Below are 26,734 nucleotides of genomic sequence, written 5' to 3'. Positions count from 1 at the left end.
TTAGACAACTCTCTCAACACTGCTTACGTATGAGTCCTTTTTTTTTTTTTTTTGTACCAGGAATTCAATCCAGGGACGCTTAACCACTGAGCCACTTACCTAGTCCCTTTAATTTTTTTTCCCCTCACTGGGTCTCCTTAAGTTGTTTGGAGCCTCGCTAAATTGCTGAGGTTTGCTTATGAACTTGTAATCTTCCTGCCTCAGCCTCTTCAGCCGCTGGGATTACAGGTGTGCACCAACCTGCGCGGCCATAGTCATATATATATATATATAAATGTTTGTAAACGTTTTAAAGCAGCGTTACCTCTTACTGTAGCAGGCACGTTTGGACCTCAGCTCTGTAAGTTACAAGCATTTAAGTGAAATGCTTGTGCCATCTAGTAAGCAGTGAGTGGATAGGAGCGAATATTCCAAGTGAGACGGTGTAAAATGAACCTGCGCTAGGTAGCAGACCAGCCCACACGCAAGGCCCGTACAACTGTACGATGGCAGCGGAACACGTGTACAGAAACCGCACCGAGAGGAAAGCGGTGCGCAAGCGCGCGTAGAAGCCCTGCCAAGGGGGAGCTAACACGATCTGGTAAGTCTTCCCAACTCTAGGGGGCGCCCGCCGAGCCTGCCCGAGAAGCCTGATCAGCCACACGTTCTTTTCCATCCACCTGTACTTGAGGTATCGGAATCCGGCGGAAAGCAACTTCTTTAGGTTTGAGGTTCCGGATCACTGGGAGAAGACAGTCACAGGAGTGGGAAGAGTTGAGCTGAGTAGCGGACCTGACCAGAAATCAGCCAACTCTGGGAAGTGAAATTTCTTTTTCATCCTCTGAGGTACCGCGAGAGTGGGCGGGGTCTGGCCTGGGGCGGGAGTGAGGGGAGGGTCAGGATCGAGGGGCGGGGACAGGGCGGGGAAACTCGATTGGGACGTACCCTTGGACGAGCTCTCTTTCCTGGTTTTTAGCTCAGCATTCCGCTCTGGTGAAATGTCGGTGGAGCGGGTCCTGGCTCAGCTGTGCGGCACCAGCACTGCGCGGCCACTCCCGCTGTGGGAGGGGAACACCACGGGCCACTGCTTCACTCAGCTGGTGCTCAGCGTCCTTCCCCACACGCTTCTCGCGGTGCTCAGTGCCTGTCATCTGGGCACCCCGCGGTGAGTAGAGAGGGCTGCAAGATTTCTGTCCAGTGTGTGCGTACAGACTTAACCCGCAACCCACATCTCCCCTCAGTGTCACCAGAATTTCGAGATCTTTGGAGTAAGACAGATGTAAAAGCTCAAGTGTTACCACTTAGCAATGTGGCTATTCTTGGGCAAATTATCTACCTTCTCTTAGTCTCAGCATTGTCGAGAGGGTTAAATTAAATAATGCATTTAAACGTATAGTGCAGTACTTAGTATATATTAAAGGCCCAAAGCATGGGAGAAATTCCTGTTGTAGATTTTAAGATACTCAAATACAACTGACATGAATTAGGTGAACAGTGTTCTAAGAAAGATGACGTGTGTGTGTGTGTGTGTGTGTGTGTGTGTGTGTGTTCTTAATTGCAATCCTGGGGATCAAACTAGGGCTTCATACATGCTAGGCAGGAACTCTCCCACTGAGCTACATTCTCAGCCCAAGAAGAATGACTTGTGTTTAAGTTTCTACTACTTCCATCCATGCAACCTCAGTATTACTAGGCTAAGAAGAGCATATTTAGACTCAGCTGCAGAGGAGACCTTAAGGCTTCCCAGGTTTAGAACTGAAAGGTGTGGGTGCTAGACTCACTTTGATTTTGAGTTTTGTTCCTGGATCACTACAGACAGCCAAAGGTAGTCTCTCTCTGGCTGCTGAAAAAGCAGGAGTACAGTCTGATCTCAGCCTTTGGGAGTTCCTACTCTGATAGAGAGAAAAGTGTCTCTATCCAAGAGGTATTAGGAAACTGATGAATCCCTGCCTTGGTAGGAAAAGCAGCAGACCTGCTTGGTTGGGGAGGAATTCTGATTTGTCTCTTACATGAAACAAGACAAAAAGCTAGAGCAGATTAGTCAGCACAGACTTCTGCTGCTTGTTCAGAGAAGGCACTATTAAAAATTGGCACAGTCTTGGCCTGGCACAGTGGTGCATGCTTGTAAATCTCAATTACTTGGACAGGATTACTTGAGCCCAGGAGTTCAAAACCATCCTGTACAACGCATTGAGTTCTCATCTCAAAACAAAAAATTGGGGGCCTGGTGGCACACTCCTGTAATCCCAGTGGCTCAGAAGGCTGATGCAGGAGAATCACAAGTTCAAAGCCAGTCTCAGCAACTTATCGAGACCCTGTCTCAAAATAAACACAAAAAGGGCTGGGGATGTGGCTCAGTGGCTAGGCACCCCTGGGTTCAATTCCCAGTACCAAAAACAAGCAAACAAAAATTGGCATTGTCCTTTGGGAACTCACAGTCTAATGAGAAGGTAGAAAAACCATCTTGTACTTAATTGAGATTGTGGCTGTCACTCACCTATCTGTGCTTTGCTGATAAGGATTAGAGAGATCTGGAATCTCAGGAAAGGAGATGGGAGAGCTTTGGGTGTTGCTCCTCATTGCTCTTTGTACCTAAGAGGAAAGTGAGATAGGGAGGGAAAGAGACCTGCCCAAGGATAGGCCACTGGTTAAAATGATCTTGGGCTCTGCATTCTTTTTCTTCCCCCCATACTTTAGAGGCTGATTTTGATTCCAATCTAAAACCCCTCCATCTAACTTCATTTGGGGGACATTTAAGAAAACTCAAAGTATTTTAGTTTCCAGCTAAACATTTTCAGTAATCTAGCTCTGCTAACAAAGGGCATGGCATATTTAGTCCTCTTTTTATATGACCTTCAAGGCATTCTGATATTATGTCTGCAGGTTTGTTTTCCTTTATTGATTCTTTTTTTTTTTTTTTTGGTACTGAGGATTGAACACAGGAGTGCCTAACCCTTGAGCCACATTCCCAGCCCTTTTTTATATATATTATTTAGAACAGGGTCTTGCTGAGTTGCTAAGTGCCTACGTTGCTGAACTTGTGATCCTCCCATTTCTCCCAGGGCCCCTGGCCCTACTCTGTCTTCTCATTTTGCAGCCTCCTGAACCACTGGGATTATAGGTGTGCACTGTCATGCCCGGCTCTTTATTGATTATTAATGTGGACTCTTTGATTATTCAAATTAAAAAAAAATTTTCTATGCCCAGAAGATAGAGACAAAACTGAAAAGCCATTTTTCTTCAGCTAAATGAATCACAAATTAATCCACACCCCTTTTTACCATGTAGAAAGACAAATAATATAATATTCTGAGGCTTTATAAAATTTGGGCTCTTCTATTAGAATATAGAAGCTGTTTGTAAGAAAATTTTGTATTTATCTCATAATGTTTTAGGTGAGTTTAAGGATAATCTTAGGTTGATACTTTTTTGGGGGGGAGGGTACTGGGGATTGAACTCAGGGGCACTTGACCACTGAGCTACATCCCCAGCCCTTTTTTGTATTTAGAGACAGGGTCTTGGGCTGGGGCTGTAGCTCAGCGGCAGAGCACTTGCCTGGCATGTGTGAGGCACTGGGTTCGATCCTCAGCACCACATAAAAATAAACAAATAAAATAAGGGCAGGGTCTCACTGAGTTGCTTAGTGCCTCACCATTGCTGAGACTGGCTTTGAGATCCTCCTGCTTCAGCCTCCTGAGCCATTGGGATTACAGGCATGTGCCACCACGCCTAGCAGGTTGACACTTATAAAAATAAATATTGTATCTGATACTGTTATTTGTGTGGAAGTTTGCATTTTTTTTTCTAATTATAGCCTTCATGGTAAGTACATCCTTAACTCAAAATTGTTAATACCTGTGGTGAAAGAATGAATTCTGAAATGGTATGGATCAATTTGGGAAGGCTTCCTGGGAGACAAGGCCCTGGGTTCCAAGGTGAAGTCAGAGGGGGATGTAAGGATACTATGTGCAAGGCAAGAGAGGGAGTTCATTCCCTGTAGGTGCGGGGCATGTCTGGGCCCTGAGCCATGACATGCCTTCTTTTCTCTCTTCCCCTTTGTTCCCAGGAATCCAAACTACAACTTACCCTGCAATCCTGGATGGTACCTCCGAATTGCAACTTCTTTCCTACTCTCCATCTTCCCACTGTTTGATCTCCTTCCAGTTGCTTTGCCACCAGGAGCAGGCCCAGGGCCCATAGGGCTGGAGGTTCTGGCAGGGTGTGTGGCAGCTATGGCCTGGCTCAGCCACAGCCTGGCTCTGTGGACATTAGCTCATTCCCCTCATGGCCTCACCCGGGGACCCTTGACCTTAGCTCTGGCAGCCTTCCTGCCAGCTCCAGCCCTAGTGCTGACCTTGCTCTGGCATTGCCAGAAGGGCACATTGCTGCCCCCATTTCTCCCAGGTCCCCTGGCCCGCCTCTGTCTTCTCATTTTGCAGCTGGCAGCAATCTTGGCCTATGGACTGGGCTGGGCAGCCCCGAGGGGGCCACAAGAACCCTGGACTCAAGAGCCCTTCCTGTCTTCTGAGGATCAGGAACCCGAGGTGTCTGAAGATGGGGAGAGTTGGCTGTCACGCTTTTCCTATGCCTGGCTGGCACCCTTGCTGGCCCGTGGGGCCCAGGGAGAGCTCCGGCAGCCCCAAGACACTTGCCATCTCCCTCGCAGGCTGCATCCAGCCTACCTGGCCCGGGCCTTTCAGGCACACTGGCAAGAGGGTGCCCGGCTGTGGAGGGCCCTATATGGAGCCTTTGGGCGGCGTTACCTGGCACTTGGACTGCTCAAGCTGGTGGGAACCATGGTGGGATTCTCAGGGCCTCTTTTGCTCTCCCTGCTGGTGGGATTCCTTGAGGAAGGGCAAGAGCCACTAAGCCATGGCTTGCTCTATGCCCTTGGGCTAGCTAGTGGGGCGGTATTGGGTGCTGTGCTACAGAATCAATATGGGTATGAGGTACGCAAGGTGACACTGCAGGCACGGGGGGCTGTGCTGAACATCCTATACCGCAAGACTTTACAGCTGGGGCCCAGTCGTCCTCCTGCTGGGGAGGCCCTCAACCTACTAGGCACTGACTCTGAGCGGCTACTAAACTTTGCCAGCAGCTTCCATGAGGCCTGGGGCCTGCCCCTGCAGCTGGCCATCACTCTCTATCTGTTGTACAACCAGGTGGGCTTGGCCTTTGTGGGTGGTCTGGTCTTGGCCCTGCTGCTGGTACCTGTCAACAAAGTGATTGCTACCCGCATCATGGCCAGCAACCAGGAGATGCTACAGCATAAGGATGCACGGGTTAAGGTGAGGAGCTTCCAGGATCACTCAGCCATCTGTTGACCCCACCCAGCATCCAAACAGAGGAGCAGACACATGAGCAGTGTCTTTACTTCACACTGCTCTCTTATCCCCTGTCTCTAGCTTGTGACAGAACTGCTAAGTGGCATTCGAGTCATCAAGTTCTTTGGGTGGGAGAAGGCACTGGGGGCCCGAGTTGAAGCCTACCGGGCTCGAGAGTTGGGAAGACTCCGAGTCATCAAATACCTGGACGCAGCCTGTGTATACCTGTGGGCCGCCTTGCCGGTTGTCATCACCATCATCATCTTCATTACCTATGTCCTTATGGGGCACCAGCTCACTGCTACCAAGGTGAGGGCTGAGAAGGGAGGGGATAGCTCTAGGAAGGCACAGGGGAAGGCAGTGGCGAGGAGACTGCGGTAGAGTGGAAATGTTGTTCAGGCCCTCAGTGCTGGCTCTGAAAGAAAGAAGGAAGATCCCTGGTTGCCTTATCCCTTCCCAGCCAAGGGGACACTGTGATTTTTTTTTTTTTTTTTTGAGACCTTGGAGATATAAGCCTTACCTCTGTGGAGGAACTCCTTTTCTTCCTCTACTCTTCCTTCTACTGCAACTTCCTGTCAGATCCAGGCTTACAGTTAGATCTCTTTATCCTCAGCCTAATGACCTTGGGGAAAAAAAATCCATAATCCAGTGTTGGATCTGGTCAGGGCCAGGTATTATTACCAGTTAGAAATTCTGAGGTCTCGAGTGAGCTGGGCCTGGGCATCTGTAAAGATACAGCCTGGAGGGCTAGGGTGGAGCTCAGTGATGGAACATGTGCTTAAGAGTGTATGAGGTCCTGGGTTCCATCCCCTGTACCACTCCCCCCCCCCAAAAAAAAAGAAAAAAAAAACACCAACAAAAATGCAACCTGGATCCCTAGAGGAGTTTATAACCCAAGGACTCCCCAGTCAACCCCTTAGCTCTCCTACTCTGTTCTTTCTTCTATAGACCTGTCCACAGGGCCTTCAGAAAAGCAGGCTCTCAGGTAGTTCCCAGGCTTTGGGTGATACCTTCTCCCCTTTCACCCCACTCAGGTGTTCACAGCCCTGGCATTGGTGCGCATGCTCATTTTTCCCCTCAACAACTTCCCTTGGGTCATCAATGGCCTCCTGGAGGCCAAAGTGTCCTTGGTGCGGATCCAGCGTTTCCTTGACCTTCCAAATCACAATCCCCAGGCATACTACAGCTCAGGTATTGGGAAGCAGCAGGATGTAACCACCTGGGCACTGTACATAGATGCTGTGGGGGGTGGGTAGAGCGGAGCCAGACTGAGATTGAATTACTTTTGGCAGGTAGATGAGGGCAGATGACATGCCCCCTATATACCCTTCCCATCCAGGCAGGTTGATGATAGACTAGGATCCTAAGATAAGTGGTTTCTTGTCTTTTCAGATCCCCCTACAGAGCCATCTACAGTGTTAGAGTTGCATGAAGCCTTGTTTTCCTGGGACCCAGCTGGAACTAGCCAGGAGACCTTCATTAGTCACCTTGAAGTGAAAAAGGTTTGTTGGACAAGTATCCTGGGAGAGTCCCCAGATTATGAGGGACATGGGAACTCGGTGACAAATAAACAAGGGCTGAGCCAATCATAGCTGGATGTCCTTTCAGCTCTAATGGTTGAGGAAAGGAGTGGAGGGGTTTGATGAGCAGGTTCCAGCCTAAGGGATGACACCTCATCTATTTTGCTTTTGTTTTTATTCTAGCAGTACTAAAGATTGGACCCAGGATGCTCTAGCACTGAGCTATATCTGCAGCCCTTCTTATTTTTTATTTTGAGACAGGATTCTCACTAAGTTGCTGAAGCTGGCCTTAAACTTCTTAACCTCCTGCCTCTGCCTCCTGAGTCCCTGAGAATTTAGGCATGTGCCACTGTACAGAGCAACACCTTATCTCTGGATTTCACTTCCCCACACACAGTTTTCCAGAGTAATTATACCTCTCCATGGTCTTTAGGCAGCTCACATCCTCCCAATCCAGACCAATGAGTACTTTTGCTTCCCTTTGTCCTTCACTGGCTGCAGAGTTCAGAATGGACCCCACGATTTATTCAGCATCTCCCCAGGCTGGGGACCTGGGGGAAAGGCCCAGCAACCCCTTCAATGAAAGATTTTACAAAGGGGATAGATGAGCCTCTACCGAGTCTAGTGAAAAGTAGTTAAGCCTTATGATTTGGGCATTCTACATAGTCAAAGTTAAGAGCTTACAACAGGAAAATTTCTGGTAGAAAAGGTGGCTCCTGTTCATCCCAGTCCTGAGTTTTTCACTTTCTCCTGACCTCTGTCCAACCCCTTGCCTCATAGCTCAACCCAGAGTTCTACAGTGATGGCTGAATTGCCTACACCACATTTGGCTCACATTTCTGGCTTGGGTTGTATGTTTTGTTTTCCCTCTTAGTTCAGGCAAGACAAGGCTGGAATTTTTCAAAGGAATTTTACTACTGGGTTAAGACTTTTTTTTTTTAATATGTAAGTCATAGAAACCTACTGGAGCTAGCTTAAGCAAACAAGAATTTGTAATAAGGATATAGAGATGAATTGTAGAATCCAAAGGCAAGAATGCAACCAGATCTAAGAAACAGTTCAGGACCAGGCCTCAACTTGCAGAGTTTTCTCTCTTCTGTCTGCTGCTGTGTGTGTTTGCCTTATTCTCTCTGTGGACCCACTCTCCATTGGGCAAGAGGTGTGACTGCAGAGAGCCCTCCCATTTACAGGCTGCATCCAGCAAGAGGGAGAAGCTGTCTCTGGGACCTGATCCCACAATCCCAGGAAAGGTCACAGATGAGTCTAGTGCTCATTTGCAGATGGGTCAAGTCTGGCTGGCATTATAGGGCATCACAGACAAGTGGAGCTTCTGAAGCAGGGCATGGTGGCATTCCCTGTAATCTCAACAGCTCAGGAGGCCAAAGCAGGAAGATCCCAAGTTCAAAACCAACCTCAGCAACTTAGCAAAGCCCTAAGGAACTTAGCGAGACACTGTCTCAAAATAAGAAATAGGGCTGGGGATATGGCTCAAGCGGTAACACGCTTGCCTGGCATGCGTGCGGCCCAGGTTCGATCCTCAGCACCACATACAAAGATGTTGTGTCCACCGAAAACTAAAAAATAAATATTAAAAATTCTCTCTCTCTCTACCTCTCTCTCTTTTTAAAATAAATAAATAAATAAATAAAATCAAAATAAGAAATAAAAAGGGCTGGGGATGTGGCTCTTGATAAGCACCCCTGGTTTCAATCCCCAGTACCAAAAATATAAAAAGGAGCTTCTAAGACCCTGGCCCATGTCTAAAGGATCTTTTTCTTTTTTCAGCAGGAAGATAGCTTTTTGAATGTATGTTACAATTAAGAAATGAAGAGAGAACAAAATATAAACTCAAATCACAGAAAAGGACACCTTTTGCCCATGGTTTTTGGAAATCTGGTGAAAGGTTTAGCAGCCCAGCATGGATCCAAAGCCTGGATCCAAAGCTTCTCGAGTCTTTCCCTTACCCATTCTGGGATGCCTGCCTTGGAGTATACCTGGAATTCTTAAGATAGTTTCCTCTCATTCTCTCTGCAAACTGCTTTCCCCCTCAGAGGACCTTCACTCAGCCTGTGGAACAGAATAACTCTGAGTGGAGCATGTAAACCTGCTTCTCTAGATAAGACAGGGAGGCAGGCCCTGAGTGCACTTCTCCTGTGAAGTGGAAAATTCTTTTCCCTGCACACTACCTAGGACCTAGAGAGAAGCCTCAAAAAAGTGGGAGAATTAACAGCCTAGAGCTTCAAGAGGGAGACCACTACCACTACCCCTCTGTCCTCCCTCTGCAAACTACAGGTACTGACTGTGATTGATTTCTTTGCAGGGTATGCTGGTGGGCATCGTGGGGAAGGTAGGCTGTGGAAAGACCTCATTGCTGGCTGCCATTGCTGGGGAATTGCACAGGTAATAGACCTCCCGTGTCTGCTGTCCTCTGCTCTCCTTTAGTAAATACCTACTGAGCCCCTGCTGAGTATCAGACATCTTTTGGGGGGCCAGGGGTACCAAAAGGACAAGATATGACCCCTTTCCTGAAAGAGGTTTTAGTCTGGAAAAGGGAAGGCATTTGAATTGTCAAGAATTCAACTGTGTCATCATTCATATATCAGAGTGCCATAAAAAGATAGAAAAACCATCCAATGTCACCTGTTCTTTCAGATAATGTGGTTCTCAGGTGAGAATGAGTACAGTGTGGTGCCCCACTCTTTTCTGAGCTCCAGAGCACATAGACATGGTAGCTGCTTGCCTATAGCCAAAGAGCAGTTTCTTTCTTCCCAGGCCAGAATGGGCCGACAGCCTCATTAGGACCCCTCAACCTCAGAGGGCATCAACTCAGTCATGTAACACTAAGGGTAACTTTGTGTAGAAGGCAGCTGTCTGAGGAAGTTTCTGGGAGGCAGAGGCTGGGCAGGGTGAGACCCAGTGGGGAGCTAGTCCCCATGTTGCTGACTTGACTCTCTCTAGGCTGCATGGGCAGGTGGCAGTGTGGGGGCTATCCAAGGGCTTTGGCCTGGCCACCCAGGAACCCTGGATCCAGTTTGCCACTATCAGAGACAACATCCTCTTCGGGAAGACTCTTGACACCCAGCTGTACGGGGAGGTGCTAGAGGCCTGTGCCCTCAACGAGGACCTCAGCGTGAGTACCTGTCCTTGAAACTCTTGCTGCCTGCTTCCTCCTGTGTCTCTGACACTTAAACTAGAAATTTGCTTCTTTGGAAAGGGTTTGTTTCTACTCAGGCATCATTTAACCACCCCAGACTGGTTCTCTCAGAGGGTACAGTTGCTTGGTTCCTGCTTCCCCTTGGGCCTACAGGGGTGATGGTAGGTGGGTGTTAATAAAGCACCTTCCCCTCAGATCCCTGAAGGGGCCAGGCAAGGGTTCCCTATGAGGCTCTGCTCTGCACCAGTCTGGCTACTGGTTCCAATTCAGGAGGCCTTCCCCACTTCCACTAAAAGGTTTAGAAGAGTCAAGGTCTCATTTGGAAACCTAGGGAAGCCTGCCAAGTCCCTTAAATTCAACACCCTCCCCCACATCCCTCCAGTTCAGAGTACCAAGTTTATTATTATTTTTTTAATATTTATTTTTTAGTTTTAGGTGGACACAATATCTTTATTCTATTTTTATATGGTGTTGAGGATTGAACCCAGCACCAGCGAGCGCGCTACCTCTTGAGCCACATCCCCAGCCCAGAGTACCAAGTTTATCAGGAAAGAGATTCCAGATTTCTCCCATGACCTCTCCACCCAACCGCCATGTCTACCCCAGGATTCATTACCACTTTCCCAGATAAATGTGGAACTTCCCTGGAGAAAGGAGAAAAGAGAAGAAAGCAGTCGGGTTTAGAACAGCATGACTTTGGAGAATCACGACATTGACCATGGTGTATCCTGTGTTCATTTTTCATTTGATTCTACATTAAGAATTTCCCAGTGTCTCTTGAGTCCTGAGTGGTGTTCTAGGGACTGGGAAAAGAGACAAATAACAAGCCTTTCTGTCAAAAGACTCAACATCTATGAATCACAGGTGCTTCCTCTGGTTAAGGAGACCTCATAGCTTAGCAGACCACTCCTGAGGCCACAAGAAAGCTCAGAGTATATTTCTTCTCTGAAAACCTATGAAAGTTTTCACATCAGATTGACCCATCATCATCCTTGCCTGTTAAAAAGGCAAGATTAAAAGGAAAAAAAAGGATAATGTTGAGCACCATGGCATACCTATAATTCCAGCTGCTTAGGAGACCGAGGCAGGAAGATCACGAATTCAAAGCCAGATTGGGCAACTTGGTGAGGACCCCCATCTTTAAAAAATTAATTAATTAAAAATTAAAATAAAAAGGTAGGGTAGTAAGCATGACACAGTGGTTAAGAATCTGGGTTTGTGTCCTTCCCCTGTGGGGTTCAAATGAGATAATGTTTATAAAGTGTTAAGCACATAATAGGTGTTCATTAAATGCTAGATATTGTTGGAGATATGGCTTGTCACTACTGATTGACTCATCCCAAGTATAAATCCAATCTGAAGCTCCCTAGCTGTCTTGATGCTTGTCATCTCTTTCCTACAAAGGAGCCTACAAAGGGACAGGAAACAGGGTAGAAGATATTTGAGGAGCTGGTTGACCACTGGTGTATCTGTTTCATTAGATCCTGCCTGCAGGAGACCAGACAGAGGTTGGGGAGAAGGGTGTGACCCTCAGTGGGGGACAGCGTGCCCGGATTGCTCTTGCTCGTGCTGTATACCAGGTAAATTCAAGGACAGGGTGTCAAGGTCCAGGAGGTGGAAGCAATCCAGAGCCTTGGGAGCTTGACTGAATGAGGGGATAGGAATATTTTCATTGACATCGACACCTACATTCCTCCCCTACCCCATGCTCATGAGGTGTTAGCCAAGCCATCCTCCTTTTGCAACTTTGAGGCAGAGACTGGCCCTGGGTCTCTGGTGTTGTTTGATTTAAGAGAAGTCCACACTCAGGTCTCACTTCCTTCCCTACAACTCTGAGGATAGACCCCAGAGTTGCTGTCAACTGTCTTCTCTGGCTGCTGTGAGACCAGGCCTTCAAGAGCCTCTGGACCTGGCCTCTTTCTAGGAGAAAGCACTCTATCTTCTTGATGACCCCCTGGCTGCTGTGGATGCGGATGTGGCCAACCACCTGCTGCACAAGTGCATCCTGGGAGTGCTGAGTCACACTACACGGCTGCTGTGCACCCACCGCACTGAATACCTGGAAAGGGCTGACCTGGTGCTGCTTATGGAGGCTGGGCACCTTGTCCGGGCTGGTAATGTGGGGCAGGAGCCAGTCAGGTGAGGGAGGTGTGTGATGAAGGAAGAGAGACAGGTGGATTTTCAAGTACAGACCATGCCGCCCGCCCTTTCCATGTGTGGCCTGAGTCCGGGTCTCACCTCCTCCTGCCTTCACAGAACAGGAGGGAAGAGGCATGTACTGGTGAAATGCCAGCAGATGTGGGACTCAGGGACTTTCTGACTGAGTGCTCCTAGGAACTTTGAGAACTAGAATCTCAAGACAATCTGATGTTTTCAAGAGAGGAGAAAGCATTTGGGTTTAGAACAGCATTTTTGTAAAGAAAACAAACAAAAAAATGGAAGGATTATATATCCAGAGGGCTATGACCATCTGCAAGTTCACTGGGAGAGTAACAGGAAGAAATGAGGCTCAACTGGAATATCAGGAACTGAGTGTCAGGAATTGAAAAGCTCTGCAACAAAGAGCTGAACCTGATCAGGGTGCTCATGCATGACTGATTCTTCTCCTTTGTCCATCTGCTGGTTGGACTCTGGGTGCAGAGGGATGGACTTGCTGAGTCCTGCTCAGAGTGTAGGGGGACACAGAGCAGTATTCCACTAGGATGGGTTAGGGAGGACCAAAGAAAGAAGTGGAGATGGGCACGGTGTCGAATGGCTGTAATCCCAACAACTTGGGAGACTTGGGCAGGAGGATCACAAGTTTGAGGCCAACCTGGGCTATTTATGAGGTCCTATCTCAAAATTTAAAAAGGAGCTGGGGATATAGCTCAGTTGGTAGAGTGCCAGCCTCGCATGCATAAGGCCCTGGGTTCAATCACGGCATCACACATACACACACACACACACAAAAAAAAAAAAAATTAAAAAGGGGTTGGGGAGGTAGAGTGCCCCTGGGTTCAACTCCCAGTACAGCAGGGAAAAAAAAAAAAAAAAAAGGTGGGATTGTACACAGTTAGAAAGGCGTAGTATAGACACTTAACAGTGTACTGTAATCTCCCTTTGTGCCTTCCAGGGCCTCCCTCTGAGATTCTCCCATTGGTACAAGCTGTCCCCAAAGCCTGGGCTGAAAATGGACAAGAGCCTGACTCAGGTGCGACCAAGAGGTGGGAGGAAGGGGCTTCCTTTTCACAGTCACACTGTAGAGATTTTTTTTCAAAACCTGCCTTCTCCTCTGAGACACCAATAGTTTGAAAATGGTAGTTTTTAGCTATCATTCTGTAAGCTTAATTCTTCCATGATCTCCCTGATTCTCCTAGCCAAGGCCCTGTCAGTACAGGACCCAGAGAAAACAAAGGAAGGGCTAAAGGTGGAGCAGAACGAATCTGGCCGCCTCCTGCAGGAGGAAAGCAAGAAGGAGGGTGCCGTGGCCTTGCATGTGTACTGCACATACTGGAGGGCCGTGGGCCAGGGCCTGGCGTTTGCCATCCTCTTCTCTCTTCTCCTAATGCAAGGTGAGATGAATCCTGGAATCCCTAACACTCCTCCCTCATCCCACAGCCATATTGTCCAGGTGCCTGTTACCACCATCTCCTTGTGCTAATCACCACAAAGCCCAGAGACTCACTAAATATAGGCAACAGTTGAGACAAAAGGCACCTCCCCCAATTCTGACAAAGTCAGAGAGCTGTACTCCATGGGAGCCTTCTGATATGCCCCTCACAGGAGCCCTGTTCTGCAAATTTGAATTCATGCTATTCTCAGAGCTGAAGGGTGATGGTCTGGGAAAGAAGCTCACATAGGGAGGATGCAGAATAGTGGCAAGTAGGGGAGGCCCCAGGGTTGCAGAGTGTAGGAACCAGAGTCAAAGTCAGAGGAAGAAGAAGATATTTGAATAGAACAGAAGAAGAGGAGTCTCACAACTTCCTCTTCCCACCCCCATCCAGCCACAAGCAATGCTGCTGACTGGTGGCTGTCCCACTGGATCTCTCAGCTGAGGGCAGCCAGGAATAGCTCAGAGGAGATGCTGGCCTCCACCAGCCCAGGATCCCCCAGGCTTTTCTCAGCACAGCTACTCCTCTTCTCCCCCGGAAGCCTCTAGTGAGTACCTGGGGCTGGGAATAGACCTGTTACTCTCAGTGGCCTCCAGGGAGAAAGCGAGGTTGAGGGCTGGGTGTTTCATGGGCTTTGTCTCCTGGAGGGTGGAGACAAGTGGCCTGGGGAGGGGAGGGACCACTTGAGTGGCCCTACTTTGGGTTACCATAATCCCCTCCCCATTACCCAGCACCCCAGTGTTCCCATTGCCCAAAGCTGCCCCCAATGGCTCCTCAGACGTCCGTTTCTACCTCACCGTATATGCGACTATTGCTGGTGTCAACTCTCTATGCACCCTTCTCCGGGCAGTGCTTTTTGCAGCAGGTACCCTCCAAGCAGCTGCCACCCTGCATCACCGCCTGCTGCATCGAGTCCTCATGGTAAGGGGATGAGAGGGTGTGGGGGAGTGCATGGGCTCTGTTCAGGGAGTATCATACATCCCTAGTCCTCAGAAGTACAGAGCCCCTCATAGGTGGGTATAGCACAGTGGCAACCTTTGAGACTTGGGGAGATCACAGAGCAGAGTAGCTTCTGGATTCCAATCCAGTGACTTAAACCTATAGTTTCTCATTTGCAAAATGGGGCAAATAAGAGAATCTTCCTCAAGGTTACTTCAGTTTTGAAGTACGAAGCGTTGACCTTTTAGTTTGTGCAAGGCCCCTTTTCTGTCTCATTTGTTTATCCCCTTGTATCTCCATACCCTATTTCTACTTCTCCTCCTTTCCCTGATAAACAACCATTTCCATTGTGTTCAATATATGTCTTTTTGTGTCTATTTTTCAAAATGCCTATATTATATGTGTGCCTATTTTTAATTTATGTAAATAATACTGCGTTAGAGTTCACATTCTATTTCTTAAAAATTTTTCAGGGGGATAGGAATTGGGGATTGAACTCAGGGGTACTTGACTACTGAACCACATCCCCAGCCCTATTTTGAATTTTACTTAAAGATAGGGTCTCACTGAGTTGCTTTGCTTAGCACCTTGCTATCGCTGAGGCTGGCTTTGGACTTGCAATCCTGCCTCCACCTCCAGAGCCGCTGGGATTATAGGCATGTGCCACTGCACCCAGCTCTTTCTTATGATTTTTATTTAGGGCTGTTTCTAAGATCTATCCCTGTTGCTAAGTGTATATCTATTCTATTGCTTACTTGTATTGGATTACACTAATTAGCTTATGGAAAGTGCTTAGGATATTGCCTGGCAGAAATAAGTGCTCATTTAGCAGTTATTATTAAAGTTGCTGTTATGACGGTCTTTTCTTATCATTATTAGGACCTTACAATATCCCCATTTCATAGATGAGGAAACTGGGAGTTGACCTGGCCAAGGCTAGTTCTTTTTTTTTTAACAAACATGAAAATTTATTTGGGATGAAAAAAGCATAGCAAATTACAAATGTTTAAAAATGGATAAATACCGTGAATATCACAAAATTTAGAAAAATAACTTTTAGTAACTAAGAGTTGATCCTTTGAGAGATAAATGTGTCCCTTGCATGGGGTCTCGTGTCTTCTAAGTGGCAGAGCTGGAGTTTGAATTGCAGCCTGACTCCAGAGCCTGAGGTCTTAACTGTGACTTTGAGTGATAATACTTACCAATCTGTCCAGTCATGGGCAATCAAGATGTTCCTCCTGACATCTAACTGGATCCCATTCACTGGCCCAAAGCCCCTATCTTCAGGATAAATATTAGCTCCCTACTCTTGAAAGGGTAGTAGATATGTCCGGCTTAGAGTAGGAGGAATGGCCAACATGGCCTCATAAGGTTGCCACTGGCCAGAGGAATTAGGGAGTGTTTCCTATCCTGGGACAGTCTTCCTCCAAACTCCACCTGTATCTCCTTTGTCCCCAGGCTCCTTTTGTATTTAACACTCCACCTCTCCCAGGGCTGCCTACCAACTCTTTTTCTCCAGACCCTGCTCTTCCCCAACCCCATCTCTTCCAGGCACCAGTGACTTTCTTTGACTCCACGCCCAATGGCCGGATCCTAAACCGATTCTCCTCTGATGTGGCCTGTGCAGATGACAGCTTGCCCTTCCTTCTCAACATCCTACTGGCCAATGCAGCTGGCCTGCTGGGCCTCCTGGCCGTGCTGGGCTTTGGCCTGCCCTGGTTGCTGCTGCTGCTACCACCTTTGGGCATCATGTACTACCGTGTGCAGTACTACTACAGGGCCTCGGCACGAGAGCTTCGGCGCCTGGGCAGCCTCACCCTGTCTCCACTGTATACCCACCTGGCTGACACCTTAGCCGGCCTCCCCGTGCTCCGGGCAGCTGGGGCCACCTACAGGTGTGTGATGTGCATTTCCTAACCACAGCTCACGGGGCAAGGTGTGCTGTGGGGAGGAGTGAATAGACCCCTGATAAGAGAGGCATGTGGGGTAGGAGGATCCAGACCTTCTGGGAGAAAGGGTACTAAGGTAAAGGAGGAAAACAGCAGAAAGAGGCAGAGCAGGTCCCCTTCAAAAGAATACATGGGCCTCTCTGCCTCCGTAGGTGAGGCCTATGGTGTATAAATGGCTCAGAAGAAGGTGAACTGTAAAGGAGCCTGGGTGGATCAGCATAGCAGTGGAGTGGCCTCACTTCCCTCCTGGTCTCCCCCAGGTTTGAGGAGAAAAACCAGCAACTCCTAGAGCTAAACCAGAGATGCCAGTTTTCTTCTTGTGCCACAACACAGTGGCTGGACATTCAGCTACAGCTCATGGGGGCGGCAGTGGTCAGTGCCATTGCAGGCATCGCCCTGGTGCAGCACCAGCAAGGCCTTGCTAACCCAGGTACCACCCAACCCTTCATCCTTACCCCAGGAGCAAGTCACTCCAGCACCCTGCACTATTCCCCCCACCAAATCCCCCTCCCATTTGGGGTTCCCTGTGAGGTGGTCTCATCATTATCACTGCCACTTGAGAACTGAGGGAACTGTCTCCAGGAGTGACTTGCTCTGGTGGTGTAGGATCTGTACTAGAATGAGTCTTCTGATCTGAATCCCTTCCCTGTACCCATCCCTAAGTCATATCATCCTGCCCCCTTCCACCTCTTACCCCTCAGGGCTTCTCTCTCTGTCTCTCTTTTTTTTTTCCCTGTGATGCTGGGGATTGAACCCAGGTCCTTGTGCACACAAGGCACGCACTCTACCAGCTGAGCTCTATCCCCAGTCCCATTATGTCTTCTCTACACCACTCTGCTCCTGTGCATATAGCCTCCTATGCTTCTGACTAGGTCTTATCATCTGCCTGCTTCTCTACCAACTTCCTTTAACCACCCATAATCCATAGCTGGGATTCCTCTGTTCTGCCCTCCACTTCCCACACATGTCCCAGTGTCCAGGCCTCCCCCAGCAGCTGGTGCTCTTCTCCCCAGGGCTGGTGGGCTTGTCGCTGTCTTATGCCCTGTCCCTGACAGGCCTGCTCTCAGGCCTGGTGAGCAGCTTCACACAGACAGAAACCATGCTAGTGAGCGTCGAGCGCTTGGAGGAGTACTCCTGTGAACTGCCTCAGGAGCCTCAGAGCCGGCCACTGCAGGTAGGCTGGTACCCCACCACCCCAGGCCAGAGCTCCAGATCCCTGCAGGGTCTCCTGAAGGCCTCAGCCTTCCCTCAAGCTCCTTTGCTTTTGCTCAGCTCCCTTGCTTCTCTGCACGATCTCTATGTACTTTGTCCCTCATCCCTGCATTTAGCCTCCCATCTTTCCCCATTCCCCCATCTTTCTTCTCAGACCACCCATTTCTTATTATTCTCCCCTCTGTATACCTTCCAACCCCCTCCTCACTGTCACTCTTCATCTCAACCATTTCCCTCCATCTCCTATTCATGAGCCCCCTCCCTTGTGCAGGGCATCAGCTGGCTGACCCAGGGAAGCGTGGAGTTCCAGGATGTGGTGTTGGTGTACCGGCCAGGGCTGCCAAATGCCCTGGATGGGGTGACCTTCCGTGTGCAACCTGGAGAGAAGTTGGGCATTGTAGGCCGAACGGGCTCTGGCAAGTCTTCCCTGTTTTTGGTGCTGTTCCGGCTGCTGGAGCCCAGTATGGGGAGAGTGCTGCTGGACGGCGTGGACACCAGCCAGCTAGAGCTGGCTGAGCTCAGGTCTGGGGGGGGAAGGAGGTTGGTAAAAAGGGAAGAGGGTGGAGAGGCCTGGAGTTGGATCTTGAGCCAAAACTCAGAAGACAGAAGAAGCAGGGCCACGGTCATGGCACCTAGAGGAGGGCATAGCTAGAAGGTTTCTATACTCTCAGGGCAGCCAGGGTCAATTGGGATAAGGTGGAGAAGATGAGCAAGTGAAGCCAGCAAGCTCCTCCTCAGGTGCAGAGTTGGCCAGCAGCCTTGGGGTCTTCCTCACCCTGACCCAGGCTACATTTCCAGCTCCATCTTTCTTGTCTCCACTTTAGACACTAGTCACTACCTTCTATATCAGAGGTTCCCAGGGGATCCTGATATCCCTTGACTCTCCAGCTCAGTAGACAGTTCTTGGGATAACCGGACACCATCCATGCCACAAGTGGCCTCCTCTGTTCCACAGAGCCCTCAGCCCCGGCCCTAGGTAAACCGAGTATTTTCTTTCAGTTCCATGATGTGGAAAAGGTAGGCAAGCTGTATGCTAAGGTTGTACACATGACCCTGGCCCTGCCTCTTCTGTCTTCTGAGTTTTGGCTCAAGATCCAACTCCAGGCCTCTCCACCCAGAAGGGCCCCTCCCCATTTAGCTACTGTGGTCATTCCCTGCATAGCTACTGCTGTCCCTGGAGTCTGTGCCACACAATTTAGCCCTTGTTTTTTCTTATTGTTTTGTACCTCGGTGAAATGTAGGCTGCTTAAGGCCCGAGTCCAGGCCTTTGGTTTCTTTGGTGTTACTCATAATGCCAGCACAGTTCTATGTGCATAGCTAACTGATTGGCCAGTTAGTGGAGATGGGGTGGGAAGCAGAGTGGATGGTGTACAGGTCTCATCCCCAGGCTTTCCTAGAAGAACAAGCTCCATAGTTAAAACCTGTGATGCTGGCAGAAGTGGCCACATCTCCAGCCTGGATCTCTTGTCCTTGTGCCCCAGGTCACAGCTAGCTATCATCCCCCAGGAACCCTTTTTGTTCAGTGGGACTGTTCGGGAAAACCTGGATCCTCAGGGCCTATATGAGGACAGGGCCTTGTGGCAGGCCCTAGAACAGTGCCATCTGAGTGAGGTGATCATCTCCATGGGTGAGTGCTGGGTCTGACCCTGGTAGCAGGGAAGGAGCAGGGAGAGGTTTGGCCCACAATGAAAATGCTCCATCTTACAGGTGGTCTGCATGGCGAGCTGGGCGAGGGGGGCCGGAGCTTGTCCCTGGGACAGAGGCAGCTGCTATGTCTGGCCAGGGCTCTCCTCACAGATGCCAAGGTAAGGTGAGAGGATCAGAAAGGAGACAGGGGATGTGTCAGGGTAAAGAAGGGGTTGGAGAGAAGTTGCAAGGAAGAGCAGGCTGCGGCCGCTATAGGTGTGCACTGGATTATAGCTCCCTATGCCTCCCTTCCTCCCTCCGTTTCCTCAACATACATTTCAGGTTCTGTGCATTGATGAGGCTACAGCAAGTGTGGACCAGAAGACAGACCAGCTGCTCCAGCAGACCATCCGCAAACGCTTTGCCAACAAAACAGTGCTGACCATTGCTCACAGGTGTGCAAGTATCCAGAATAAGACTAATCAAGGACCATGGTGACATGGACCCACAGCCTGCCCTCAGTATTTTCAGGAACCCAAGGATCTGGGCCCATAGATCTTGGCTCCTCTTTTTCCACACACTATTCTGGGCCCTTAGTAGCACATTATTTAAGGGACCTTTGCAGTCCCTCCTCAGCATGGAGCCAGGGACTAATGCCTGTGGGGACAGACCTCTGAAGTCCTGAGGGGTAGGGACAGACAGCTCATCAGTTTTTTCCTTTAGGGCATTGTCCTCTGCTCTCTACACTGACCACCTTCTCCCACACAGGCTCAACACAATCCTGAACTCCGACCGGGTGCTGGTGCTACAAGCAGGGAGGGTCATGGAGCTGGACTCCCCCTCTGCCCTGCGTAACCAGCCCCACTCACTGTTCCAACAGCTGCTGCAGAGTAGCCAGCAGGGAGGCCCTTCCTCTCTTGGAGGACCCTGAGCCCCACACTGCACCCTCCAGAGTTCTCTCCTCCAGGTGACCCGGAAGGGCTTGCTGCTTCTCCTCTGTGGCTCTACCTCCCTCACTTCCCCAGAGGAGAAATGGCAACCTGGGTTCCTCGTTGGTCCCTCCCTGAGGGCAGAGTGCTAAGCCTTCCCCAGAATCAGGCCTCTGGTCTGGCCCTCTTGCACCTGTGACTTGAGGTGGGTTTTCTGGCATAGGAGCCCACGTGCATTTTCATAGTTTTATTTGATAAAATTCCTGTCTTACATTCTGTATATTAAAAAAATAATATTTCTGGTACAAGGCTGAAGTCTCCCCTCAGTATGTATACCCAAACTGAGGGGTAGCAAGAAAGGACCACTCCAGGCTGAGGGGTGGAGGAGGTAAGGAAGGGGGCCAGAAAGCCCCCACCTCCATCACAGTGCTGTGGTCTTTCCAGGCTCAAGGGGCAGGTCGGGTGGCAGGGGGAGCCCTGCTGGCAGCATGCTAACCTGACATTCCTGGTCCTGCCGTGCTGGGGCATAATGTGGGGCAGGATAGCAACAGGGTCCTGGGGGACAGATGCCCCGGCGCCAAGCCCTCAGGGTCAACAATACAGTGGACAGGACCAGGGCGGCAGTGAGGGCCCCAAACACTACCAGAGCCACCAAGCTAGACTCACCTAGCCCAGCTTCTTGTCTCCGCACCACCTCCTTCACAGAGATCCTCAGAAGACCTGCCCCCACGCTGTGGGGGACTGGCCCTGTAGCAGGTACCACCACAGCCGAGGTGGGCCCTAGGGGAGTGCCCACCGTGGTGGCAGGGTCTGGGACAGGTAAGACAAGCTCACAAGTCTTGCCACCGTAACCACTGGGGCACAGGCAGTCAAAGTCATGGACCCGGTCTCGACAGCGAGCCCCTCTCTGGCACGGGCGGCTGGCACAGTCATCCAGGTTGATGGTGCAGAAGCGTCCAGCAAAGCCCTCAGGGCAGAGGCAGGAAAAGCGGTTTATGCCATCAAGGCAGGTGGCACCATTAGCACAAGGCCGCATCAGGCAGTCGTCTACATTCACCTCACAGTGGGCACCCACAAAGCCCGCCAAGCAGCGGCATGTGAAGTTGAGGGCAAAGCCCTGGTCGTCCTGGCATTGCCCGCCGTTCCGACATGGGGAGCTGCAGTGGGGATGGGAAAGGATATTGACACCAACTTCTAACACCTGCAAGATGGCCTTGGTCAGCATCCTGACTACCGTCCCCCCTTCCTAGCTGTGTCACCTTGGTCTACTCTCTCTGGGTCTCAAATATCTCATTTTAAAAATGAGAATAAAAATAGTACTTAGCTGCACAATGTGAGGGTTAAATGAGAGAATCAGATGTCAAGCATTTAGCATAGGGTCTGGCCCAAAGGCAGGCCTGAGAATAAATGTGCTATTATTATCCCCCCAAGCTCTTATCCTAAAGCTGAAACAAGGACAAGTCCATTCCTGTGGGGCTGTTTCATCATCCATACAAAGAGGTATAAGGCTGCTGTGTGGGATATCTTTAAGAGCTGCATGCCAGTTTCTGTTCCCTCATTCTCCTCTCACCCACCCTTCCAACCAGAGCTGTCATACATTATCTGTTACACCTCCAGCTCCTATAGCTTGTTGAAGAAATGGCTCAGAAGATACAAAAAAAGTTGAACAACAAATCCTGAGCCAGGGGTTTTATTGTGGTCATGTGGGCCTGACCCTCAGTTCTCCTGGCTCTTTGTAGTCCTGCCTTTTTCATCCTGTCACCAGATTCTAGTGTAACCTTGCCACAAGCCCAGCACTCACCCTGCCTGCTCACAGGGTCCAGCCTTGCGCTCACAGTCATGCCCATGGAATCCTGGTAGGCACACGCAGTGGTACTCGCCACCCCCATCATATACACACTGGCCTCCATTCCGGCAGGGGGACTGGGAGGTGCAGATGTGCTCATCTGGAGAAGAAACAGAAGGCTTTTGATCACCCCTCATATCTGGTTATCAGACCTGCCCAGGCCTACACGGCTAGCCCTTTTGGACCCAAGTCTGTGTGTGTACACCGTAGGCTGAGATGGTGTACTGAGGGAAACCACCCTGATGTTGGAGTCAGGAGGCACCTGGCTCTTGTTCTGGCAGTCTGTCTCAAACTGACTGGGCAAGCTATAGCTTTTCTGTGAACCTTAGTTTCCTCATGTGTAAAATAAGTCTTTTTTAGTAGCAACCTTTCCAACCTCATGGGGTTATGCTGAGGGCAAATTCTTACAACAGGTAGGTAGAAAATCAAAAAGGATAAAATACCATGTATTTGAGGATTTAAAAGCAGAACACAATAGTTGCTTAATGAATAAAGACTAATGAATGTTCTAAGACACAAGAACTCCCCAACCAAGAGCTTCCCTACCCCTACCTTTGTCGCAGAACTTGCCTGCCCAGCCACTGTGGCAGATGCATTGCCAGGGCTGGTGGCAGGTACCATGCTGACAGCCAGGCATTCTCACACAGCGTTCACAATGCAGCCCCTCCCAGCCTGGGTCACACCTGAGAGGAAGAAGCACAAGGTAAGGGTTCTGGGAGGATGCAGAACCAGAGCTTCTTGAAACCAGAAGGAAATGGGAACCCAGAACTGTCTCAGGCAGGTATAGGCCTGTGCAGGATCATGGGACACATACAGAAACTGAGTATCCAAAACCAGTGCTCTAGTCCTGGTTCTGTGCTTTGTCTAGCCTTTCTGAACCTTAGTGTCCTCACCAAGAATTGAAGATACACCTTATAGGCTTGTGTTGGGGAAGAAATAAGATCCTTTCCATAAATGCCTCCAGTACCACTCCTGGCATGTCTAATGTGTTTACAACCAATTAAGCAAAGACTGACCTTGAAAGGTCATCAGGGCCATCTTCCCACTGAATTCCAAGGCAAACGACTATTTTTTAAAGCCCTCCCAAAGATGTAGTCTCAAACATTCCCAGTCCATTGAGCAACCTGCCTCAGCTCATTTCTTATGTCCACTTTCTTCCTGCTACAGAATTTGACTCACCCTCCACCTCAGTGAATCAGTTGCTTCAAGTCATCTAGAAAGAACCTCATATATCACAAGTTCTGCTCCCCAGTTACTGCCCCTCTTTCCTAAGCTACCTCTCTTTTTATCTTCCCTTTTCCTTGTAGCTCTTAATTTCCAAACTCTCAAGCTTCAAGTCTCCTTCTAGAGGTCTTGAAGAGCAATGTTTCAGAATTTCTGGGTCAGAGTTGGGAAAGATAAACTAGAAAAAGCAAGAGAGGTGAGGCCAATGGCAATGGTGGGGTGGGAAGGAAGTTGGCCAGTCTGCCTTATATGTCATAAGAAGTGATAGGGTGAACAGTAGGGTCTTAAGCCCCTGGGCACTCTGACTTGAGGCCTGACCTAATTGTGGGGGTGAAGGTCTGGGAAATGGAGAGCAAAGGGTTTGGAGCAGTGCTGGGGATAGGTACCTGCAAGAGCCATCAGGTGCACAGCAGCCGTGGGCCAGGTCACAGTGGGAGCTGCAGTCATCCGCTGGAAGAGATTGATTTGGAAGTGGTGAGTCCGGGTCAGGGTTCAGGTTCCTGGAATATGAACTCGGGAGAGGATTCATGGTTCTAGTTATTGGGTGGACTCAGGTCTGGCCCGGGCAAGCAGACCCATCCCGCTTTAAAGGGAGGACCCAAGTCTCATCAGGTCCGCTGGTCAGAGTGGCTGCAGTGCCGTCTCTGGCCAGCAGAGGTCAACGCGCAAGCTAGGACTGCCTGGCAGGGAGGCGACTGGAACCCTGTGGCTCTCTCACCTCTGACAGGCTGACCTGATGCCCCCAGGATGCACAACAGGCACACGAGATGTAGGCGGCGGCAACCGCTGGGCATGGTCAGCGTCCGCCCCAGGAGGGACCGACGGATGGACGGCCAGACGTGTAGACACCTGTGGGATGGCACTGGCTGGGAGGCGGCTGGACGCGGAGATAGCGGCAAAGATATGGGCTCCAATTGACAAAAGCCGACGACGGAGCAGGGCACCGGGACAGAAGAAGTGGATGCGGGTAGCCGGAACCTGGAACCGGGAAGGGTAGAGCAGGAGAGGGGACTGGAGCTAGAAATTCGGGAGAAGGGTCTGCAGGAAGGATGGGCAGCGCCAAGCGAGGCCACGGCGGCACAGGAATGGCTGGGGCTGGTAGGGATCGCGGTCGGGACCGAGGGGTTTGCGGGGATAGGGACAGCACCGAGAGGCGTCCTCGAGCACGGAGGGAACGCGGGGGCCAGAAGCAGGGACTGTTCCTGGTTCCCGGCAGCGAGCAGTCCCTTACCCGCACCTACGACACCCACCCTCTAGGACTAGCTCCCACGTTCCCTTCCCATCTCAGCGCGCTCGGCTTGGCGACTGCTCAGGGCCTGGAATCCCCACAGCGTCTAGCCCTGCACGCCCCTGTCCTCACCTCCGGCTGGGAGGCGGCGTGTCCCGGGCAGCAGAGCGAGGCCGGATCCGACGGGCTCCAATGAGGGGCTGGGCAGGGACGCGAGGCCGCCCCTAGCTGGCCGCGGGGCCGGGCGCCGAGGCCGCTGCCATGCCAGCCAAGCGCTCGGGAATCTGGGGCTAGAGGCGACCCCGAGCGGCGGCGGCGGCGGCGGCTCCTCTCGCGTGTTCGGCCCCCTGCCAGGGGCGGCGTGTGCCGGCGGAGCCCGCCTCTCCCAGTTCCTGGCCGCTGCCGGCCCGCCCCCCGCCCTCCCGCGTCCAGCGCCCACCCCCGGCCACGCACGGCCACACCTCACTTGCGCTCCAGCACCATTCCGTGCCCACCGAGACCCCGCCCTCCGCGCCCACCTAACCTCCCCGAACCTTCCTTCAAGCAACGAAAATAAGGAAATCTTGGGAGTCTAATCTTGGGCACACACTGTGAGTTGCCGGCCAATGGTGCGGATCTCTGCTATTATCCCATCTCCCATCCCCGCTTCCTGACTCGTGCCCCTCACCCCACGCCCCACCTCCGCTCTCACCAGTCGGCTGCCCATCACGCTTTCATATATATCCCGTGCACAATCAGGGCGCACTTGCTCCCCGCCCTCCTACTGTCGCCAGCCTGCTCCGCCCTCTTTTCCACCCCGCTTGAAGAATCTTCCTCGCAGGCTTCTTCCGTCAGCTCCTTTCCTCCTCGCCCCCCCCCCTCTTTCTCTCATTATCATCTACAGCCTTCCAGGATTAACACGTGCCTATCTAAATATCAGCCCGGTCCACCCCTCCTTTTCCCCATCAGTTTCAATCTTCCACCCCATTCCTTCCCGTAACCACCTCTAGGAAGCCTCCCTGAACTGGGAATGCCCCGATTTTGTCAGTGTTACCTCTACACATACACACTTCTAGCCTCTGGACCCCATCACAACTGTTCTTGTCCTCAGGTTAATATTGCCTCAACCAGGAGTTCACTTTAGAGTTTTCTAGGGAGAAGTTGGGGAGAACTGCCCTTCTAGGCTTTTTACCTGTCCCTACTATAGGCTTAGACACCTGAACAAGGCGAGGACCTGAAACATAGTTTCTTGTTTGCCCAGGGCAAGAGTGCAGGAGATCAGGAAGGCTAAGTCCCATTCCTTCTGATAGAAATTTTGCCATTTTTAAATTCAAAACATTGGAGAGTCTCTAGCCTTACAGAACAGCTTTCCATAAACGCCCGGACAAGGGCAGAGCACCTGTGTTCATTTTTACTGAACAGTCTTCACTGGATGTAACATTCACGCTCTCCTCAGCTCTCTAGCAAGTTTACTGTCCACTTTGATCCCCTCTTACATGAAGAACTTTATGAGTTTGAATAATGACATGGCTCTATCATTTATTTTGTTCTAAGATATTGTTCAGCAAAAAATTACAAACTATAATGTCAAAATTTACTATAGGCAAAATAGATTATGGTATTTCAACACTATATGATGGTTAAAAGTCACCTTTTTGAAGTCTAAAGATGGTCAAAAAGCTAAGAAAATGTTAAGTGGAGTGGGGGGAACAAAAAAAACAAAGCGGAACCTGCTTCAATAGTGGCAATAGTGTTCTCTGGATGGTAGAATTATAAGAGGTTTTTTTCTTATTCTTTTCAATATTTTCACTTTTTCCAAAATGAACTTGTATAACTCTTTTTTCCCTTTGTGGTGCCGGAGATTGAGTGCAAAGCCTCAGGCATACTAGGCAAGTGCTTTACCTGAGCTACATCCCCAGCTCCATTTTTTTTTTTTTTTTTTGGTACTGGGAATTGAACCCAAGAGTGCTTTACCACTGAGCTACATCCCTAGTCCTTTTTACTTATTATTTTGATAGAGTCTTGCTCAGTTGCTTAAGGTCTCACTAAATTGCTGAGGCTGGCCTAGAATTTCCATTCCTCCTGCCTCAGCCTCCCAAATTGATGGAATTACAAGTATATACCACCATGCCCCCCATCCAGTTTTTTTTTAATTAATTAATTAATTTTTTTAGTTTTCGGCGGTCACAACATCTTTGTTTGTATGTGGTGCTGAGAATCGAACCTGGGCCGCAC

At 50.1% G+C, this 26,734-nt stretch overlaps 2 protein-coding genes across 7 annotated transcripts; one reads left to right on the top strand and one right to left on the bottom strand.

Moving 5' to 3' along the window:
• The first annotated feature begins 605 nt into the window (after positions 1-605).
• Positions 606-20,530, top strand: Abcc10 (ATP binding cassette subfamily C member 10). 6 transcript variants are annotated; one of them, XM_078019971.1, is made up of 23 exons: positions 610-825; positions 956-1,144; positions 4,046-4,523; positions 5,142-5,267; positions 5,385-5,612; positions 6,338-6,494; positions 6,696-6,805; positions 9,144-9,223; positions 9,782-9,953; positions 11,459-11,557; positions 11,902-12,091; positions 13,090-13,167; positions 13,334-13,528; positions 13,961-14,114; positions 14,299-14,488; positions 16,058-16,401; positions 16,716-16,885; positions 17,469-17,629; positions 17,939-18,189; positions 19,149-19,294; positions 19,375-19,472; positions 19,636-19,748; positions 20,062-20,530. In XM_078019971.1, exons 2-23 carry the CDS (start codon positions 978-980, stop codon positions 20,222-20,224), a joined length of 3,870 nt encoding a protein of 1,289 aa, XP_077876097.1. In that variant the 5' UTR covers positions 610-825; positions 956-977; the 3' UTR covers positions 20,225-20,530. The 6 variants fall into 6 exon arrangements, with proteins under 6 accessions (XP_040138642.2, XP_077876098.1, XP_040138641.2 ...); XM_078019970.1 differs by having other exon boundaries at positions 4,046-4,766; XM_005318645.5 differs by having other exon boundaries at positions 608-825; positions 4,046-5,267.
• Dlk2 (delta like non-canonical Notch ligand 2) lies at positions 20,455-24,938 on the bottom strand. Its single transcript, XM_021721875.3, has 6 exons — positions 24,653-24,938; positions 24,011-24,270; positions 23,679-23,742; positions 22,621-22,751; positions 22,024-22,168; positions 20,455-21,379 (listed from the first exon to the last, which is right to left on the bottom strand). The coding sequence occupies exons 2-6, from the start codon at positions 24,084-24,086 to the stop codon at positions 20,644-20,646; spliced, it is 1,152 nt and encodes a 383-aa protein (XP_021577550.1). The 5' UTR covers positions 24,087-24,270; positions 24,653-24,938; the 3' UTR covers positions 20,455-20,643.
• Between the last annotated feature and the right edge of the window lie 1,796 nt (positions 24,939-26,734).

Source organism: Ictidomys tridecemlineatus, chromosome 8 (genome assembly GCF_052094955.1).
Source record: "Ictidomys tridecemlineatus isolate mIctTri1 chromosome 8, mIctTri1.hap1, whole genome shotgun sequence".
NCBI classification, from domain to species: Eukaryota; Metazoa; Chordata; class Mammalia; order Rodentia; family Sciuridae; genus Ictidomys; species Ictidomys tridecemlineatus.
This window is presented reverse-complemented; position numbering and strand designations above follow the sequence as displayed.

Bases quoted from the DNA above. Each gene is read 5' to 3' on its own strand.
- Abcc10 (XM_005318645.5), top strand. From the start codon at position 978: ATGTCGGTGGAGCGGGTCCTGGCTCAGCTGTGCGGCACCAGCACTGCG. The intron at 14,489-16,057 runs GTAAGGGGATGA...CATCTCTTCCAG, and splicing joins TGCTGCATCGAGTCCTCATG to GCACCAGTGACTTTCTTTGA. The intron at 19,295-19,374 runs GTGAGTGCTGGG...TCCATCTTACAG, and splicing joins TGAGGTGATCATCTCCATGG to GTGGTCTGCATGGCGAGCTG.
- Dlk2 (XM_021721875.3), bottom strand. From the start codon at position 24,086: ATGCCCAGCGGTTGCCGCCGCCTACATCTCGTGTGCCTGTTGTGCATC. The intron at 22,752-23,678 runs GTACCTATCCCC...TCTTCCTCTCAG, and splicing joins GCACCTGATGGCTCTTGCAG to GTGTGACCCAGGCTGGGAGG. The intron at 21,380-22,023 runs GTGAGTGCTGGG...TCCCCACTGCAG, and splicing joins GGACCCTGTGAGCAGGCAGG to CTCCCCATGTCGGAACGGCG.